The sequence below is a fragment of the Panthera leo genome, chromosome D4 (assembly GCF_018350215.1).
Source record: "Panthera leo isolate Ple1 chromosome D4, P.leo_Ple1_pat1.1, whole genome shotgun sequence".
Taxonomy (NCBI): Eukaryota; Metazoa; Chordata; class Mammalia; order Carnivora; family Felidae; genus Panthera; species Panthera leo.
This window is the reverse complement of record NC_056691.1, coordinates 40694019-40716398: the sequence shown is the minus strand read 5'-3', so window position 1 is coordinate 40716398 and position 22380 is coordinate 40694019. Positions and strand designations below refer to the sequence as shown.

The 22380-nt window shown below is 36.0% G+C and overlaps 1 protein-coding gene across 8 annotated transcripts in view; it reads right to left on the bottom strand.

Annotated features, from left to right (window-relative positions):
• Nucleotides 1-22380, bottom strand: part of CCDC171 (coiled-coil domain containing 171) — a 302971-nt gene that overhangs the window by 161515 nt on the left and 119076 nt on the right. For all 8 annotated transcript variants that reach the window (XM_042913069.1, XM_042913067.1, XM_042913074.1 and 5 more), the window contains 4 exons: nt 21401-21568; nt 19622-19810; nt 3730-4237; nt 2520-2636 (listed from right to left, as the gene is read on the bottom strand). In XM_042913069.1, coding sequence (XP_042769003.1) covers nt 2520-2636; nt 3730-4237; nt 19622-19810; nt 21401-21568 — 982 coding nt within the window. The remainder of the gene's footprint in view (nt 1-2519; nt 2637-3729; nt 4238-19621; nt 19811-21400; nt 21569-22380) is intronic.

The window sequence follows — 22380 nt, the reverse complement described above, 5'->3', positions numbered from 1 at the left end:
AAAAAAAATTTTTTTTAATAAAAAAAAAAATAATAAAGTATCAGGAAATTTCTACTACTAGGATAACCATGAAAATGAAAACACATTACCTGGAAAAGGTAATGTATTAACTGGTCATCATATTTTGAATGAATTATTCTATGAGCCCAGCTTGTCAAGTCGCCTCTGCAAAAGGAACGCACTGATCATTTTTGTACTAGTCCAATAACAACTCAATTGTTTACCTGTCCAACCATATTCTTCCCTATACTCTTCAGGATTTCAATACATCAATTATTCTCCCCCTCTAAGCAACTATCACTTAACTCTTCCCTAATTACTTAGTGTTCTTTAGCCAACAACACTTAAAGGCTTCCCTAAAGATGAGTTTCCCTGAACTTGCTCTTTTCTCAAGCCATTAGAGGTACAACCATATTCTAACAAGGCAGCTCTGTTCCTGGAGGGAGGCAAGCATTTAAAGACACACCATTCTCAGTCTACCTTCTCCTTGATAAGTCTTACCTACACATATTTTTATTAGGGTCTCAAATAATCATTGTGTCAATATCTTAACTTTAAGATATTACAAGGGTCCACTTTTGGAAAATGTGCTCAGGGAGATCACTGTCTAGTTTTATAAAGTCTCTATAATCTGATCGTATGCCAATGTTCTACCTTTTCTCCCACGATTCTCCAATATAGTTATAACAGAAAATACATTTTAGTAATCACCATGTATAAGCCAGATATGCTAGGCATGGATTTCCATTCCATCTCCTCAATGTCCCTCTTCCCATTCTGTGCCTACTCCCACCTCTGCATTTCTGCTCAGGCTCTGCTCTCCATCTGGATGCTGTCCCTCCTATGTAACTTATCTATCCTTCTAGGCCCAGCGAAGGCCTTCCGTTAAGGCTCCCTGAAGCCTTCCCAATACTAGTAAGCCCCCACTACGCTGTACCTATCTTGGATTCTTACATTTAAAGCCAGTATTTCCTCATTCAATCTTGATTACTTTCTGCCTAAAGTTATTCACGACTTGCCAATCTTGTTCTATAATCATTATGTATATTTTCTAGATGTCCAGATCCAAGTCATATATGTTTCTTTCATCTCCTGAAGATGTATAGCACAGTGAAAAGAAAAAATAAATAAATAAAGTAATATACACAGGATTGTAGCTTAAGAAACCAATCTATGTCAAGTGTTCACACACCTACAAGAATATGATGAACACAAATAATCTGTTTTTCAAACTAACTCCAATAACTTTTATTAAGTTCTTTCAAGAATGTTAATTTTCCTCTTAAGGTATAATGCCAACATTCTTAAAATACATTTTATTTAGACTTTTATTTCAGACTTCAAACCCAGTACATTGACATTTTGCCAAAATATTAGAGATGAATATTGCTTACCAACATCAACGGGCCACAACCTAAAATTAATCTTTGCATCATAAGTTTCCCACTATAAGAACATAGATTTAGTTATCAGAAATCACAACAAATGATCTACATGTATATAGCAGAGTTGTCTAAAGAATTAAACTACATCCCAAATTATTACCTCATTAATGCTTACAACATTCCACAAGGCAGGCAAGTATTATCAAATCCATTATATTATTTTTACTATTAATGTGTCTGAAATGGCCATAATTAGTCCAATGACATAGCTTAACCAGTAGGTAGGTGTATGTTATTCTTGAAAAATTAGTTTTCATTGAACTTTTCATACAAACATATCCTGCAATCTGAGTCATTAAAAAATAAACTGAATTATTTATTTATTTATTTATTTATTCGTTTATTTATAATGTTTACTTATTTTTGAGAGAGAGAAACAGAATATGAGCAGGGGAGCAGCAGAGAGAGAGAGAGGAAGACACAGAATCTGAAACAGGCTCCAAGCTCTGAGCTGTCAGCACAGAGCCTGATGCAGGGCTCGAACTCCAGAACAGCAAGATCATGACCTGAGCCAAATTCAGACACTTAACTGACTGAGCCACCCAGATGCCCCAGTAAACTGATTTTTAGACCTTTGGAAATCACTGATTATAGGTGGTTCCACACCTGGTGGAAACAGACTACTCAAATTAACTCTATTGAAAATTAATTAGGAAAAATAAAAACATATCACTAACGAGAAAAGTTTTCTACTGGTTCAGTTATTCCTCAAACTTCTAAAATGTATAGCTAGAAATAGAAATGAAGGAAGACATTTGCAAGAACATTCCCAGTATTCATTAAAAAAAAAAAGTTAATGATGAGATTTCCTTTGGAATGTCAGATCCTAAAAGGAAAAAATAAGGTGGATACATTCACCAAGAAATGTCATTTAATTTCCCCATAAATTAAGACAAAATTACCCACCAAAATTTACATTAATCCTCTCCATCATCAAATAGAGATTTAATAATCTCTCTGTACCTGAATGGAGAAAGATGAAAAAAAGTGTATTTTCTTCCTAGATGGTTTATTAGAATTCGAACTGTAAAGCATTTCTAGACATTTGCAAGGACCTAAAAGAGGGAAGCGTACCTGTTTTACTAATGACTTCCTGTAACTCGGCCATAGAAGTGATGATTGCAGCCAGAAGGTCAGTACTGGTAAGCCAACTAAGTGCTTGCAAACAACGTAACTGCTCCTTTTGGTGCCCTGCAAGAAAAGAAGATCCATTATGCGATGTTGTAAACTTTTAAAATCCATGTTTAAAATTCATAGCAACGTTTGGCTATTTAGGAAACAGACCAAAACTTGTAGGTAGAACTTTGCCTAGTGTGGAAAAGTCTACAAGAAATGTTAGATTTGACTGACAATTTATTTATATATATAAATTAAGTGATGTCAAAAAAAAAGAAAAGTATTTTTTTTCAGTTCTACTTACATTACTTAACAGCTTGATTTTTTTATTTAAAAAACATTTTTTTAATGTTTATTTATTTTTGAGAGAGAAAGAGAGAGAGAGAGAGCATGAGCGAGGGAGGGGCAGAGAGGGGGGTAGACACAAAATCTGAAGCTGGTTCCAGGCTCTGAGCTGTCAGCACAGAACTGGACACGGGGCCCCAACTCACGAACTGCAAGATCATGGCCTGAGCCGAAGTCGGAAGCTTAACTGACTGAGCCACCCAGGTGCCCCCTTAATAGCTTGATTTTTAAAGTTAAAAACTGAAATCACTATTTCCTCAGAATAGTGAAACTTTTAAAAAAAAAAGTTAACTGGAAAATTTACATCTGTCTCATTTCCGTTCAATTCCTCAATAGATTTTTAACTCTGATCATTTTATACTGACTCATAGAAAGTAAAAATAAATTATACTGCTAATTAATTTTAAATAGGGGAGAGTCTCTGGATCGGCTTAATTGAAAAATCACTATATAAACTCTCCACTTTACTGTGAAAAGAGCATTCAAATATAATAAAGCTGACTATATATATATATATGTGTGTATATACATATATATATACATATATATGTATATATACACACACACATAAAGCTAGGCAAAGTTGAAATTATATTTGCCACTTTCTTTAAATTTTAATGTTTATAACAAAAAATCAAAACCTAATTTATACATAAATATACATTTCTCCATACCCACACACATATCTACAACACACGAGAGACTATGTTACATGAGTTGACATATTAAATGATTTTTCAAGTTTTTACACAATGGCTAAGCCTGGTCACATTGTATGTCCTTACACTCAACTTAGATTTTTAAAAAGCTTAAATTATCTTACTTGGAAATTTATGCTTGTCTTTGGGCTCTCCTGTACACACCAACATGCCTATGCCTTCTTTGAAGCTCTCCATCCAGGTAAAAAGAGAGGCACATGATTGGCCCAAAATCTTGAGCCTATTCGCTGCCAAAATTGCAATTACACCTTTCCGGAATACACGTATCATCAGTCCTTTGAATGGCCTTTTCTTCATCTTAGCTTCCTCTTGCTTCTTTTCCTCTACGGTTGACAAAGCCTGGGCTAGAGTTCTGACTTCCAGTTTGAACAACTCAAAGGTGTTGAACTGCTCCTGGAGAAAATCTCTCTGTGTCGATAAGGCACATGACCGGCTATAGAGAGGATATAAGGCACCGGCCATCAATGCACAGGCTGCCAGCAAGGATGCTTGTTCCCTTTGAGTCTGTGATAACACAGTTTTGAAGCGTGAATTTTCAAGAACCATCTGTTCGTGTGACTTCTCAATACGGTTCAACTTTTCCATATTTTTTTCAGCAATTTCTTGAAATTTCTATAAGAGAAGTGAAATAAAATATTTTAAACAACTAGGCATTTTATTACTTCCTCTTTGTAGAAAGAAAACAAACTTTTGCTGACAACTAATTCTTCCTCAAAAGCCCCATGTTCTAAATATCAAAAAAATATGTATGATGGAGCAACAGGTTAGATCTAAATGTGCATGTTGATCTAAACATTTTTTTTAACATTTACTTATTTTTGAGAGAGAGGCAGAGCATGAGCGGGGGAGGGGCAGAGAGAGAGGGAGACAGAATCTGAAGCAGGTTTCAGGCTCTGAGGTGTCAGCACAGAGCCCAGTGAGGGGCTCAAACCCACGAACTGTGCGATCATGACCTGAGCTGAAGTCAAACACTTAACCGGCTGAGCCACCCAGGCGCCCCTAAATGTGCATGTTGATTTTTAAATCCTCTTACACAGAAACTTTACATAACATAGAACGCATAACTCTAAAAGTACTTCATGAATTTCCCATACACCTATGCAGAAATACACATATTTAGAAAACAGAATTTCTCCTCTTCCATTCCTCACTTTTATTTCCTGCTTTTTAAACAAATTACATCAGCAGTAGAGGTTTTCCTATATGTGAAAAGACTTTACTTTTTGCCAGAATAAGCAAAGGGTTAAATCAACAATATAACAAATAGCACTTGACTGTCTGCCATTTACTGGGTGAGGGGGGACTAATTCTCAGGTTAAAATCTCTCATTTCAGCTCTTTCTTACCTTCCTGAGACAGCAGACTGAACAAAGCACAGCCCCAGTGGTGGGAGGAAATAACTAACTGTGAGCTGGGCCTCAGCATCTCTCTGATCCTTTTTCCCTCATCAAGGAATTTGCAATCCAAACAATTTGAAACACCAAGAAATTTTAACTATGGACAACATATTTTAATTGCTAGAAAATAAAATAGTTCTCTATGAAATCTTATGCCTGATCATTAAGGAACTGCTGAGGTAGAGTATTCAGAAGATAACAGATCCCAATTTCCTTTACTGATTCATTTATCATTCAATAAACATTTATTGACTAGTCACTAAATTCCATGTGCTAGGAAAACAGACAAGCAAATCAATAACTGTGGTGTAATGCACTATCAAACTATGCCAGACTGGCAGAGGTACCCAAAAGGGAGTTTGCACAAAATGATATTGACAGGCTTTTGGAGGGATAATGACAAAGGACAAGTGGTGGTGAGGTATGTAAAAGAAAGAATTAAAAAAAAAAAAATAGTGATAAAGTGTGGCTCCATAGCTACCCTAAAATAATTTAATGATCCGAGTTGGAGAAAATCACACAAACCCTTGATGACTCCACAAGATTTGCTGTCAAAGCCTACCGTGGACAATGTTGATCGGCGGTAGTCAGAAGAATTCAAACTTGTGGAAATATACTGCTAAGGAAAGTAACTCTTGTACTAAATCCAACCCCAAGCCTAGCAGATGAGATTCCCAATAAGTGCACGGTGAGTAGAAGAAGGCCCTCAGAGGTACAGTCCTGAGCACAAATGAATTAAAGAAGTACACAAGAAGCCACTCTCTCAAGGATTCAACTTCTTGGATGCCTTCCTTTGGGCAGGGGAAACACTGTATTTTAGACATGGTTTTAAATGTTTCTATACTATAGGGGCTCCTGGGTGGTTCAGTCAGTTAAGGGTTCGACTCTTGATTTCCACTCCAGTCATGATCTCATGGCTCATGAGATTGAGCCCTGCGTTGGGCTCTGTGCTGGCAGTGCAGAGCCTGCTTGGGATTCTCTCTCTCTCTTCCTCTCTCTCTGCCCCTCCCATGCTCGCTCTCTCTCTCTCTCAAAATAAATAACCTTAAAAAATGCTTAAAAAAATGTTTCCATACTATAATTGTCTTTATTTACTCCGACTCTTCTCTAAAGTCTGAACCAGCCATATCTGTGGTACTACTGTGAAAAAGAAAGGAATAGGGAAATAAAGGAATTGTGGCTTGCCCCCAACCACATCTCCACCCATGGCCAAGCGGTGGTAGCAGTATTTCATCACCGGGACTGTGTCCCAGAGGTCCATGCAAAGACACTTGTAAAGGAAATGGTGTCCCATTGGGAGTAGCTGAAAGAAGCAAGAAACTCTGAGAAGCACTAGCCAGGTGGACTGCTTGGAAGCAGATGTGAGACACCCCTTTAAGAAGGCAACCTTTAAGAAAAGGGAAAGCTGACCTGCACTGTAGCTAAAGAAAGCAGAAAGACCAGTATGTGGAAGAGTGAGAGCCAGAAAACAGGATAATGTATTCTAAGGAAGCACAAATAATTCAGAACGCCTGAAGAAAAGAGGACAATGGTGGAAAACTGACACGTAGGTGGATAAAAGATGATAAAGCTAAGGAATTTAAACTATCTGGAAAGCCATGAGAAGCCATAAAATCCTGGAAGTCGCTCTGCTTTAGTTAATGGATGGGAGAATCAGAAATACTAATAAAGACCGCCATGGGTAGCAGTAAAGTTGCTGGTAGTGGAGGTGGAACAAGAGGAGCAAACAGAATTTACAAAGGCTAATTCCATATTTTCTCCAAAATCAATTCTACCAGTTCAATTAGAGGGGAAAACAGGAAAATTATAGACAATCCAACATAAAAGAGCCACACCGGTTACAGCTAGGTAGTAGAAATAAACATTAACCTAATCAGGTTCCAGGTGGAACATAGTCACAGATCTCAAAGTCTGAGGCAGAAGTATATTTTCAACAAAAAGTACTCTTCTGTGAACAAACACAAATGGTGAATAGATACATTTGCTAATGATATTTTAAATGTTTCAAAATAGCATGTGAAGTCATTGGACAAAATCGAATGGGTTGTGGACAGAGAGCTGAAAGTATATTTACCATACCGGAATTAAAATTTTTAAAGTAAATTAAATAAAAATTTTAAAATTTAAGAAAAAAAAAAAAAAAAAGGGAAGACAGCTGAAAGTAAAGCAAGCCTGTTCTGGAGAAGAGTTAGCTGTAGCACATGACAGATCTACCGAAGACAGCTAGCCTACTTCAGAGCATCAGATTGAAGCTAACAGCATTTTAGAAAGGCAGCCAGAAACAGGTAGTCCTGGAATGAGGATGACAGAGTAACCAAAATGTGGAGAGAAATGGATAAAAACCTGAACTCCATTACCCAAAACACCCCACTTCTCTCGACAGACAGAAAGCCAGGAACAAGCTGGAATGTCTTAAAAACAGAATTGGGATTCCAGACTTACACAGCCAGTTTTCATTTTAGGCTGCCTGCTAGAAGTCGTGGCAAAGTACTCAAGCAATCTTTTAAATTCTCGCGTCTTTCAAATCCTTGTGTCATTCTATGGCCCCCAAATTTTGATCATTTGTAGCGATTATATATTTAAAAGTGCTTAATTAAGTGATTAATATTAATTACTACCACGCTTCATGATTTCTCAGAGACTCGGATGCCATTCACAGATTGGTGAAACAGTAAAAATAAGACTATGTGTGAAGTCTGCTTATAAATAAAAATAAACAAACTCAAAAGAGTATTTATTTGTCTAATAACCATCTGCTGTCCCCAGCCATTCTTGGTTTAAGTAATTATAATCAAGACACCAAGTATCGATTGTTATTTTTCAAAAAAATCAACCAGACCAATATTCAACTAGATAACTAGAATTTATTAGCGGGTTGAATTAAAGATTTAAAAATAATGAAGTTAAACATTTAAAGTTTTAGAGCTCTTGTTGACAAATATTAAGTTAGCCACACAAAATCCTCAATAACATTAATACTTAGTGCAAGTTTTGTTCATTTCTTAACAATTACATTTCTGCACCCCTGCTGTCTCCACTCAAATCTAGAACCACAGATCTGACTTCCCGGCAAGCATCTCCACTTAGCTACTTCACAGCCATCTCAAGCTAAAGTATCCAGTCCAGTACTATTGACTTGCCTCCTAAACGTGTTCATGATAGTCCTCTTTATGTCAATACATGGCACCAACATCCACCGAAGTGTTCAAGTCAAAAACTTTGCAGTCGGTTTTAGTTCCTCCTTTCACCTTATCCTCTACCGTCCCAAATCAAAGCCATCGGCAAGCACCGTTGGGTTTACCTATAAAATACGCCCTGATCCATATCTACTGCTACGCATCCTACTTCCAGCTATTCACCACCAGCCATTCATGCCCCTTTCCATGCCGCTGTCAGATTATGTCCATCCGATCCTATTGTTTAACATCTTTGTCCTTACTGAACCAAGGTTCCCTCCTCAAGTCACAACACTCCCACATGCCTTCTGCTGTAAAGGCTTCACCTTCTCCCACAATCCTCACCCTGATGAAAAAGGGAGAACGGTCTGCTTCTTTACTATCCAGACACGAACCTCACCACTCTTCACAATTTAACCAATGCTGTCTAGCATTCCCAGGTCTTTTCCCTTCCAACTCCCCTAACACTATTCAAATCCTAGCAATCATCAGAGCCCATTTCAGGGTCTATCTATTCCATGACACCTTTTCCTATAATTCTCACTCATGCTGACCTTGACCTCCTCTGAACTTAATTATATGACTCACACATTTAATTCTGACACTGCTACTTACTTATTTCATGTATGCATATCTGTTCTCCCTCAAATGCAATAGAATGCTAGTTCCTGGAGGCCAGGAAGTATTTACTGCAGTAAATATTCTATTTACAGTGCTCTATACCCTGTAGGAATTTACTAAATATTGAACAAATTAAATAATCCTTTATAAGATGTTCCTTGGTGTTTACCACAGTTTTTCTTTGCCCATAATAGGCACTGAATAAATACCCAATGAATAAAAAGCTTTATAAATGTAAGGAGAAGAAAAATATAATCTGAAAAAAAGATATCATTTCTAAATATAATTTGGAACTTATCAACATGTCAGAATTCTGCTTTAAAATTAATTCTGATATTCCACAGGGATCTTCAAAGGTGCTGCATTATTTACTGTGAATTATTCTTGAAGAACAAAGCTTGTTTGATGATAACAATGGAAACAGCCGTAAGAGCAATTTTTCCCTTAAAAAAATCTTATGTTCTTTACCCAAGGAGATTGAAGGCCAATATTTTTAAAGCAAACATTAGGAATATCGCCTTCAAATGGGACAAAAGCATTCCTAGGACCGAAATAACCTGCTCCTTAGTGTGTTTAGTTTCAAAAACAATATTTGCAAATTCCTCCAAAACAACACTCTTATCTTGAAGAATTTAAAAAAACTTGCAAATATAGTATGGATATCTTTTACATAGATTTCTTTGGCATATCAAAACTACGATATAGTTTCACTAGTTTTCCTCTACTGTCTGATAAATTCAAAGTGCATCCAAAATGGGGGGAAAAGATACCTCTTTTGCCTAATCACGCACCTACTTCCTGAAGCACACAGGCTCTGTGGGACGCCTTACAGGGTTCCATGAACTTTGAGACTTTGGACCAGAAATTAGATATTTCCCGAGGGAATAAAATTCTTTTTTTATCACTTTTGCTTCCTGCGTTCTTATTCTTTATGTTGGCAAAAGACAAAATGCACACTGGACATTTGATGACACATAGACATCAAAGGACTTTATTATTGGCAAAAGACAAAATGCACACTGGGCATTCGATGACACATAGACATCAAAGGACTTCATTAAAACTGTCTTATTTTTATAGACTGCATACCTTGCCTTTTTATGAAATGGTAATATTGCAAAATGAATAAATTCACCTGCTTATCCTATGATGTAAATGCTTCTCTGTTAAAAATAATGCACATTTAGTGAAGAAAATGGAAGCCTCATACGTTACTGCTGGAGATGTTAAAATGATGCATCAGCTTTTGCAAATAGCTCAGTTTATCATATGACCTAGAAATTCTACTGTCTGGATTTTATATATATTATATATTTTATATATATTATATATAATATATAATATTAAATATATATATTATAGACATTATATATATTATAACATATAATATAAATATACTCAAATCCCATAATGATTATTTACTTTACTTAAAAACACAATCTTCATTTGTAAGTGTAGCCTGGCAAAAATATTATGTGCCAAAGTGCTATGTGCCTGTGTTTACTCTTGTATCTAAAGCAGTACAAACTACAAAATGCCCTTTGGATAAGCCAAACCTTCAAAAGAACAAAGTTCTCCTTATCATTAGACTGAGAATGAACGTGTCAACATGGGCAAGATGCTTCATTTGTCAATTGTTAAAAGACACTGCCTCAGACCGTTGGTAAGTCAGCACTCCCCCTCAGTTCTGATCTGCCTCAGATCTTCCTTCTGGGTTTTCAGACCCCAGCCACGGTGTCCAGGTTGGCTCCAGTCTTCTCTTTAAATAGTTCAAACTGTGACCACCTCCTCTTCTAAGTTTATAGCATTCTCTTGGGAATTAATTAAACACAGTTGCTGTGATCAACCTTATAATCTTGAATTTCTCATGTGTTTATATGATGACTTCCCAATTATATTTGACAGTTTTTGAAGAAAGAACTAAGTGTTATATCTCTTTGTTAGTACCACAGTATTAAACACAGTGCCCTCTGTATGTGGTATATACCACGTAAGATATATTTTTGTTAATATTAAATACATTATGTAAAAGTTGTCTTGATACTCTTACCTATAACAGCAATTTTGCAATATAATGTAAGAAAAACTCAGTCTCTCAGACAAAAGGAAGTCTGAGAGAAATAAGACATAAGGGAACTAGCATCTGTGGACAGTTGACAGGGTGTCACCATAATTATCATGTTTGATCATTAATTAATCAAGACTCACTTGGAAATGCAAGTTCAAGAAATATGAAATTGATCTGCCACTGGACCCATTTTCAGGTATTACTTGACATACAAAACAGCATATATTTCTAAAAGAAACAGTACCGTAGTATAACGCAAAAAGGACAGGAAGATAAGGATGGTGACAGTATATTAAAACAGGACAGGGGCATCTGGGTGGCTCAGTTGGCTGAGCATCTGACTTCAACTCAGGTCATGATGTCATCATTCATGAATTCGGGCCCCATGTCAGGCTCTCTGCTGTCAGCACAGAGCTCACTTCAGATAGATCCTCTGTCTCCCTCTCTCTCTGCCCCTCCCCCCACCAAAAAAATAAATAAACATTTTTAAAAAGACTGAAAGTTAAAAAAAAATAGCACATAACATTCACTTTGCAATTTCTGAATGCCAAGCAAGAGGCTGAATAGTTTACATCTGTTACCTCCATTCTAATCCCAGCTCTAGAACTTTCTCGCTAAACACATAAGTGGCATCAGTTCTCTGAACCTTAGTTTCTCCATGTGCAAACTAGAAATGATTCTTAAATGACCTATCTCACATGGTTGTGGTAAGGCTTGAGTCAGAGGAGGCATGCAAAGTTAGGAAAAAATGTTGAAAAATCTATTGAGCATTAGGCAAATTCAATTCATAGCCTTTTTAAGAAAAACAATTTCTAGGGGCGCCTGGGAGGCTCAGTCAGTTGAGCGTCCGACTTTGGCTCGGGTCATGATCTCACGGTTTGTGAGTTCGAGCCCGGCATCGGGCTCTGAGCTGTCAGCTTGGAGCCTGGAGCCTGCTTCAGACTCTGTGTCTCCTTCTCTCTGTGCCCCTCCCCCACTTGGGCTCTGTCTCTCTCTGTCTGTCAAAAATAAGTAAATGTAAAACCACAATTTTTTTTAAAAAAGAAGAAAAACAATTTCTAAGGCAATTATTTGAGAAGCAGATATTTTTGTGTTAATGAAATTATTGGAAATATTTCGTTAGAGGTGCCCCCTTCACGCCAACTCAGTCCATCAATGCCTCCTGTGTCCAGGACAGGGTCGAACTAATTCCCTGTGAGCCATTCCAGGCAGGCATGTATAACCTATCACCTCCAATAATATAAACAAGCTGAGCTCTGAATATTTTTGGAATTCAATTAAAAAGAAAAAAAGTTTCAACATCTAATAACACTAACCCAGATTTCCTGCCAAAGGTACTCTTCAATTTTGTGATATAAGAGGATTTTACTAAAATGTCAAACAAACCTAAAGTGTTTACAATAAATATTACATCAAGGCTAACCATACTTAAGTGATAGGGAAAAAACCTTTACTTTTACTAAGGACGCTGCTATGCCAGTAACTCTTTTTCAGAAAGAAAAGCTATAAGAACAGAAATACTAAGATTACAAAAGCAAACTCAGTAAGAGCATGTAGTGTGGCACTCGGCCCAGAGGCTTCAGTAGGCACACATACTTGAGATGTATTTCCGTGACGGCTCCGGAGTATTTAAATTTGAGAGTTCCCAACCATGTGGCTAGCACATTTCACCGAACGCTAAAAACATGCTGAGATACTAGAACCAAGGCTCCTGTCCTACGAGTATCCTTTATCTAATAGCATTTGTACTAATTGTTTTAAAGCTTACACAGTCAAAACTCTTGCAAATAACTCTACTGTGTTCTTTTCAGATGAAAGCAATTCGAGTCCAAAAGCTGGTTTTTACTTAACCACCTGTCTTTTACTAACCATTTCTTTACAAGAACTAAACATCAAACACAGGGTGCTATAGATAAGTCATGTGTTTTCCAGCAGATGGCCCCTTGTAATGGCCAGGTTCATCTAACACCAAACATCCTCTAGAACCTACAATCCTACACAACTGTGTGTTTTCCTTCTTTATGTTCTTATCAACATAATTTTTGAAAATACATTAAGTAGTATACAATGAAAATAGTGTAATTTGCATTGCAGCTTTGAGGGGAAAAAAGCAGAAATGCAGAAATAGTCATAACAAAATTTCCTAAAATAAAATGTATAGCCTGTAATATGCATTATAATAGCAGTTTACCCAATACAAAACCCAAAGGAATCGCTGCTGTGTATTCAATTACAATTTATAAAAATGTAAACATATGTATAAATAATATAAACAATATGACAATTTATATTATTAATGTACTTTTTAAAAAAATTTTTTTTAACGTTTATTTATTTTTGGGACAGAGAGAGACAGAGCATGAACGGGGGAGGGGCAGAGAGAGAGGGAGACACAGAATCGGAAGCAGGCTCCAGGCTCTGAGCCATCAGCCCAGAGCCCAACGCGACTCTCGAACTCACGGACCGCAAGATAGTGACCTGAGCTGAAGTCGGACACCTAACCGACTGAGCCACCCAGGCGCCCCTTATTAATGTACTTTTAAGAAAATGAAAATGATACTTTCAATCTGCCTACTCATAGATCAAAGGTTACGGTGTTACACATCCTTCAGAAAAAAGTCTTCAGTGAGAGCTTTTCTTTTCTTTTTTAAAGATTTTAAAGTTATCTCTATACCCAACATGGGGCTCGAATTCACAACCCTGAGATCAAGACTCACATGCTCTACCCACTAAGCCATCCAGACACCCCAAGAGCTTCTCTTTAAAAACTAGCATTTGTGATAACTGATTCCCTTAGTTAGAAAAATGAATTGCCATGCTTTCTTGCACATTTAGAATAAAAGAAGTGAGTTCATAACACCGATAGGATAGCTTGAAATCAGGAAGTGTGATATCTCTGGTTTTGTTCTTTTTTCTCAGGACTGCTTTGGCTATCGGGGTCTTTTGTGTTTGCATACAAACTTTAGGATTGTTTCTTCTATTTCTGTGAAGAATGACTTTGGTATTTTGATGGGGAATGCATTGAATCTGTAGATGGCTTTTGAGTGGTACAGCTACTTTAACAATATGAAATCTTCCAATCGATGAACACAGGGTGTCTTTCCATTTGTTTGTGTCTTTGATTTCTTTCAGCAAAGTCTTAAGAGTTTTCTCCCTACAGATCTTTCACTTTCTTGGTAAAATTTATTCCTAAGTATTTTGTGAATGGGATAGTTTTCTTTATTTCTTTTTCTAATGTTTCATGATCTCTGTAAGTTGATTTTGTTAACCTGCTACTTTACTGAAATCATTGATTAATCCAAGAAGTTTTTTGATCGGTTATTTAAAATTTTCTACATATAAGATCATATCATCACCAAGCCATAGTAATAAAAAATACTGGCACAAAAATAGACACATAGACCAGAACAGAGAGCCCAGAATTAAATCTCAGCATATACAGTCAACTAACATTCGACAAGAGAACCAAGAACACCCAATGGGTAAAAGATATTCTCTTCAAACGGTACTGGGAAATTTAGAGGAACACATGCAAAATAATGAACCTGGACCTCTAACTCACACCGCTTACAAAAGTTAACTCAGAATGGATCAAAGACTTAAATATAACACCTGATACCAAGAAACTCCTAGAAGATAGGAAAGAAGCTCACTGATATTTAGCAATGATTCTTTGTACCTGACACCAAAAGCACAAACAACAAAAGCAAAAATCAACAAACAGGACTACATCAAACTCAAAGGCTTCTGCACAGCAAAAGAAACTAACAAAATAAAAAGGCAGCCTTCAAAATGGGAAATATTTTTTGTAAACCACATATCAGATATGGGGTTAATATCCAAAAATGTATAGAGAATTAACACAACTTAATAATGAATAAACACTCTCGTTTTTTAAATGGGCAGAAGAACTAAAGAGACATTTTTCCAAAGAGGACATCAAAATAGTTAAAAAGCACATGAGCAGATGCTCAACATCACTAATCATCAGGGAAATGCAAATGAAAACCGCACTGAGATATCACCTCATACCCACTGGAATGGCTATCATCAAGAAGACAAGAGACAGCAGGTGCTGGCGAGAACATGGGAATGTAAATTAGTCCAACCACTATGGAAAACAATATGGAGGTCACTCAAAAACTTGAAAATATACCTACCATACATTCCAGCAACTCCATTTCTGGGAAAATACTCAAAGGAAATGAAAACAGGAATTCGATGAGATACACACACCTCCATGTTTATTGCAACACTATTGACAATAGCCACGATAGGAAAGCAACCAAATGCCCATTAATGGATGAGTGGATTAAAAAAGATGTGATATATATGCACAATAAAATATTACTTAGCCATGAGAAAGGAGGCTATCCTATCATTTGCAAAATCACAGATGGACCTTGAAAACATTATGCTAAATGGGATAAGCCAGACAAAGAGAAGTACTATAGGGTATCACTTATGCATGGAATCTTAAAAGACCAAACATGCTAAAAATAAAAATTAAAAAAAAAAAAAAAAAACAGAAAATAAAATGGTGGTTACCAGGAAATGGAAGAGTAGAGAGTAGGGGTGTTAAATGGATGCTGTTTAAGTGTATAAACTTGTAATGAGTACTAAAATAGCCATAGAGATTAAATGTACGGTTTGTCAAACAATAATAATAATAATGTACTGCAAGTATGTAATGTGATAAATATCATTACAATGGCAACTATATTACATATATAAATGTATCAAAGTAACACAATATACACCTTAAATTTATACAAGGTTACATGTTAAATTTATCCAATTAAAAAAACTGATAGGAAATGATGAAAGTTTGAAGAATCATACTTCCTAATTTCAAGACTTACTAAAAAGCTACAAAAATCAACTCAGTATAGTATTAAAAATGAACACACACATAAATAAATGGAACAGTTGAGAAAGTACAGAAATAGATTTACACAAATACAGGAAATGGATTTTGACAGAGTACAAAGGCAATTCAATAGAGAAAGGATAATCTTCCAACAAATAGTCCTGGATTAACTGAATATCCACATGAAAAAAATGGACATCAACCCATACCTCATATCTTTATAAAAATTAACTGAAAATGAATCATAGAACTATTTCTAAAACCTAAAACTACAAAACCTATAGAAGAAAAAACAGGAGGAAATCTTGATGACCTTACACTAAGCCAAGAGTTCTTAGATACAACACTAAAGTCATAACCCATAAAAGAAAAACATTGATAAGGTGGACTTTATAAAAATTTTAAACATCTGCTCTGCAAAAAGGACTTTTATGTGAATGGGAGAAAATTTTTGCAAATCACTTATCTGACAAAAGGTTTCTATCCAGAATACATAAACAACTCTCAAAATTCAGCGACAAGAAACTAAGCAACCCAGTTAAAAAGGGGGCACAAAAAGGGGCACCTGGGTGGCTCAGTCACGTAAGCGTTCAACTCTTGATTGGACAGGTTCGTGGGATCAAGCCCTGCATCAGGCTTTGTGCTCACAGCTCAGAGTCTGCTTGGGATTCTCTCTCTCCCTCTCTCTTTCTGCCTCTCCTCCACTCGCACTATCTCTCTTTCTCGCTCTGTCAAAATAAATAAACTTTTTAAAAAAGTGGGCAAAACATGCGAACAGATAATTCACCCATGCATACACACAGATGGCAAATAAGCATATGAAAAAAATGCTCAACATTATTATGCACTAGGGAAAACAGAAATTAAAACCACAATCACTACACACCTACTAGAATATCTAGAAAAGACAAAAAAAAATTATGAAACAGCATGCTGGCACAGATACAGAGCAGTTAGAACTCCCTTACATTGCTAGAGGGAGCTCAGAATGGTACAGACACTTGGGAAAACAATTTCATAGTTTCTTACCATAGAACCATTTATACAACATATAAATATGTACTTACCATATAACCAGAAATCACACTCCTCTAAGTATTTACCCAAGAGAAATGAAAATTTATGATCACACAAGAACCTATCCATGCATATTTAAAACTTCCTTGGTCATAATTGCTAGAAAACAAAAACAACAACCCAAAGGCCCATCAGCAAGTATAAACAAACAATGGTATCCATCCAATGGAATATAGCTCAGTAGTAAAAAGGAATGAACTACTACTGATACATGCAACAACATAAATAATTCCCAAACATATTTTGCTAAGTGAAACAAAAGTCGGACCCAAAAGGCTACATACTATAGGATTCCACTTATATGACATTCTGGAAAAGGCAAGACTGTACGGGCCACTTACATGACATTCTGGAAGAGGCAAAACCATAGGGATACACAACAGATCTGTGGTTCTTATATATGGTCAGTTTTTTTTTCACAAAGGGATCAAGGCTTGTCAATGAGGAAAGCAAAGTCGTGAACAATGCTGTGGGAACAATAAATACAGGGCAGAAAGGAACCTCAGCCTCTACCTAATATTACATACAAAGATTAATTTGAGATGGATCACAGACCTAATCATAAATGCTAAAACTTTAAAACTTCCAGAAGAAACACTAGGAGATTATCTTAACAACCTTGGGGGTATAGAAACATTGCTTGCCACATAAAAATAAATACTCAAAAGAGAAAAAGATTTGTAGGTTGCATTTCATCAAAATCTGAAAACTTGGGATCATCAAAAGAAACATTAAAACATGAAAAGACAAGTGAGATACTGGAAGGTAATATCTGTGATACATATATACAACAAGGGATTTATATCCAGAATATCTAAAGAACTCTTACAAATCAATAATAAAAACACAAAGAATCCCAATTTTTTAATGGGCAAACACTTGAAGAGACACTTCACAAAAGAAGATATAGGAATGACCAATAAGAACATGAAAAGTGCTGAATAGCATTAATCACCAAGAAAACATTAATTAAAACCACAGTGAAATACCTTTTTAAAACAACTAGAGTGACTAAAATTTAAAAGACTGACAATACCAAATATTGCAGAGGATGTAGAACAATGGAAATTCTCATATATTGGTCATGAAAATATAATATGATACAGCCATTTTGGAAAAATGGAAAAAATGTTGATAGTTTTTTTTACAAATATACACCTACACCATGACCTAGCAATTTCACTCTTAGCTTTCATTTCTTAAAGAGAAAGGAAAACTTACGTCAACAAAATACTCATACAATAATACTTGCTGCAATTTTATTTACGACAGCCCAAAACTGGAAACAACCCAAATATCCATCCACTCACAATCTATCAAATTGTGGTGTAATTATAAAATAGAATACTATCTCACCATAAAAAAGAATGAATTACCAACATACACAACAACATGGATGACTATCAAAACACTATTTTGAGTGAAATAAGCCAACCACCAAACACTACATATTGAATGATTCCATTGAGAGGAAACTCAAGGGCAAGTGAAAGTAATCTATGATGATAGGATAGGAACAATGGTAGCCCATGGAGTGGAAACTGAAAGAGGGCATAAAAGAACTTTCTGGAATAATGAAATATTTTAAGTTTTTTTTTTTTAAGTTTATTTAGAGAGAGAGAGAGAGAGAGAGACCAGGGAGGGGCAGAGAGAGGGGGAAAGACAGAGTCCCAACTGGGTTCCGCCTGTCAGCAGGGAGCCAGAGGTGGGGCTCCATCTCACAACCTTGAGATCATGACCTGAGCCAAAATCAAGAGTCAGAGGCTTAACCGACTGAGCTACCCACGCACCTCAAAATGCAGATCATATCACATGTCACCCTGCAACACTGAACACAACAAATAGCTACTTTTAGAGAGTGTATTTCATTCGAATTCATAGAAGAAGGCATAAGTTCATATGTTTGGGAAAGCAGAATGGTCTTATTTTAAGCAACCTGAAACTATTAACAAACAAAAATAATATTTTTTAATTAAACTTGCCAATAGAAGTATGAAACGATATAATTATGGACCAAATAAAGAGGTTAAACACTGCTGAATCAGAGTCCTAAGCATCTTATCTTAGGAACACATGAACTATTATCAAAGTCAATACCCCCCCCAAAAAAAGTATACACTATCTTTGTATGTTATTCCTGATTGGGCAGGGATGACAGTTAACAATATAAATTATGATGAGAATAATTTATATAGGGAAAAATACAGCTATCTTAACTACCCAAAACTTCTGTTCTCAGTCGAATCCAACATAAAAAAAATAACAATTCATCCAACAGTGAATGATTTTGCTACAGGGTCTACAATTATAACTCTAGTTCTTATATAATATTAGGAAGTATAACAAATTTCAACCCCAAATGAATTAAAATGATGGTTCATATAGGAACCCCCACAAGTGTAATAAACCAGACAAAAGGATTATCTAGACTAAAACTGACATTTGACCAAATCTCTTAACCTTTCATTTTAAAAATAAATAAAGGAAATGCAATGTTATCATTTACTTGAATAGCACATTCTAAGGTGCTTTAACCAGAAACCTACTTCCCAACTTAACTATAAGACAATCCTTAATACACATGCAGACACACATATACACGCACACACACACACGTGCATTTGTGAGTATGTGTATGTGTTTGCATGATCACATGTATGTGTGCAGAATAAGATCTAGGCATTCTCAAAAGTTCCAAACGGATTTGGCATTGGTACTAAAAGAAAGCACCTGAAATAGTAAAATATTTGATCAGCCCGTTTTTTAAAGCTCTGCAGGAGAAGCATACCTGTGCCCTCTTCTGCACCTCAGAGAGGAGCTCGGAGTACTGCAACTCCAGTTCCTTCTTTTGTTTCTGCCAGCAGCTCTCTTGGGCTTTGATCTGCTCTGCCACTTTGTTAAAAGTGTCTTCCTGTGTCTGCTGAAGCTCCCTCATTGTGTCAGACTTGTTTTTACAGATATACTCCAGATGACTTATCTAAACGGGGAAATGCAACAGAGAATGAGATAGGCTCACAAAACATTTCCTTGTACCTCTCCCCCAAAACCATCCAAAATTTTCACCTATGCTTCATTCCTTAAGCTCACATAAAAATTGTAAGTTAAAATGAAAACCCAAAAATTAAGAAACAGAAATCGGTAGGGCAAATTATCATATTTTAGGAGAATATGGTGTCATTTGTATGCACATATGCTGAGATGACAAACTATTTTTCTCTTTCTAATAAAGTTACTCACTCTAGAATCAACTTTACTGAGAAAATTAAGAAGACTATTCTTATTTCTAGAACCAAAGCTCTTCAATGGGAAACAGCATTTCAATGACATTTACAAATCTACAAACATTTTACATATAATAAAACAGAACAGTACAACCATTTTTTTATTTCACGTTCCAAACGCTGGAAAGAAAATCATCTGAGATGTACGACAATTAATGATGTTCAAAACTATGAAAAACTGTTAAAACATAATACCATCTCAGAGGGTTCAAACATGTACTCATTTTAATTGCCAGTAATTTTCAAACCCATTATACACACATTCACAATCATGAACAGCATCTGGGCTTCTCACAATGTATTCCCTCATTTCCTCAATCCTACTTCTCAGTGCCCGTGGTTGTATTTGCCAATCGAACCAAGGCAAAATGCCCTCAGTCTAAAATTAGGCCAAGATGCTGTTTCATTAATTCAACAGATTAGAGTTAAAAACAACAACAACAACAACAACAACAACAACAACAACAACAACAACAAAAACTTAGGTAAGTTTTTCTCTTCACGTCCCATAAGAGCAAGTGCCATTTCAACTAAGATCTGGAAACCAGACCACATAACATAGTTCTGACCAGTTCAATAGACCCAGGATAAGAACTGATATCTTCAATGGTGAAATATGTTGGTCTGCTAAGCCATTTTAATTTTCCACCACCAAAATAGGGCTTTTTAAAAAATTTTTTGAAAGACTGAATTTCTGGGCTTATGAATGGTAAAGTGATCGTAAGAGTCTACTGTTTTCTCCTACCGTGTATACCTCTCACATGCTACAGCACGGAAAGGGTTTTGTAATACACATCTTATTATAATTCAAGAAATATCATAAACATAATTTTAAATTTTTAAGTGCTTTTAAAGTAACACCTCATTATTTCCTGAGCAAAAATTTTAAGATCATGTTTTTGAATAGCTGTATCTTGTTTCTATTTTATGCTAACATAAAGAGTTGGTTTATTAATGTAAATGACTAAGTTCTTTGAATTGCTTCATCAGTAAGATTAATTTATTTTCTTTTAATTAGGTCCCTGTGGCTAATACTGGCTAGTAGTATTAGCATGTCCTGCACAGAGTGTGGAGCTTAGAGACTTCATACAGACTTCAGTCACATTTACATGCCCACAGCAATGGCATCAAACTGAGTTGTAGACAAGCCATAATTAATGGTATTGAATTATTAACACCCAAATTCTTTTTGAAATAAGATGAATGTCAGCCCCTCTTAATGATACTGTGATGTGGACAAATGTCACTGAATTTAATAGAGGTATCTGGTGCCTGAGGACAGTTACCTTCTCATTAGCCCTGGTGAGGTCTGAGATCAGGGCATCAACATTCTCCTGCAAGACTGCACAGAGCTCGGACCACGAGAATTTATCCAGCATGCCTTCTGGTTGTTTTATGAGCACACAGCCTGCTATCAAGTGCTGATACAAGGTATGAAGAAAGGTTAGCTTCTCCTGTGAGAAAAAAAATAATAATTCCAGTATATCCACATTGTAAGAAGTAAAACACACACTATGCACGGGGAAGTATTTGTTTCAAAAACTTGAGAAGGAATTAAAATGTTCAAGTCTCAGAATGCTGTCATTTTGGGTAATTTTTTTACATTCAAAACTACACAGCAGATACAAACTTAGAATTGATTAAACTTGGTATTCAAAACCAAAAATCTGAAGTCTAGAAGCCAGAAGACCAGGGTTCTGACCCCAGTTCTGTTACTACTGAGGATGTCACCTAAGTGCCTGTTCAGACATCACCTTTCTCAGATACATGACATGTCTGGACTAATTGTTTCTAAGCCCTTTTAACTAGATGTCGGTATAGTCATTCTACAGTTTCATATTTACATCTGCCCAAACAGATGTTATTTAAGTCAAAAAACCAATATAGAGAGAAGACTGTTGCTCAGTTCCACTGAAGACAAAGTTATACAATATCTGTGCTTTACATGTACACAATTACTCAGCTTTCTTCTTCCCCCAGAGATTCCAGTTTGCTTACCTCTTATAGGAAATCTATCCCAAGCCCCTTAGGCAAAGCAGACAGTGATATGAAAGATATGGAAGAGGGGTTCATCTGTTTTCCCTGTAAGTTCATATAGTATTTGGCACATTGAGCATTTACAGGTGTTTAAATATTACAAAGTAACAGGCAAAAAGAAATGGACATGGCTGCCCAAGACACATTTCCAAAACTGTCCAATTAGAAATATACAATAAAAAGTTCTTTAAAATTATATTGCCATTGTAGTAACTAAACCATCCATTGT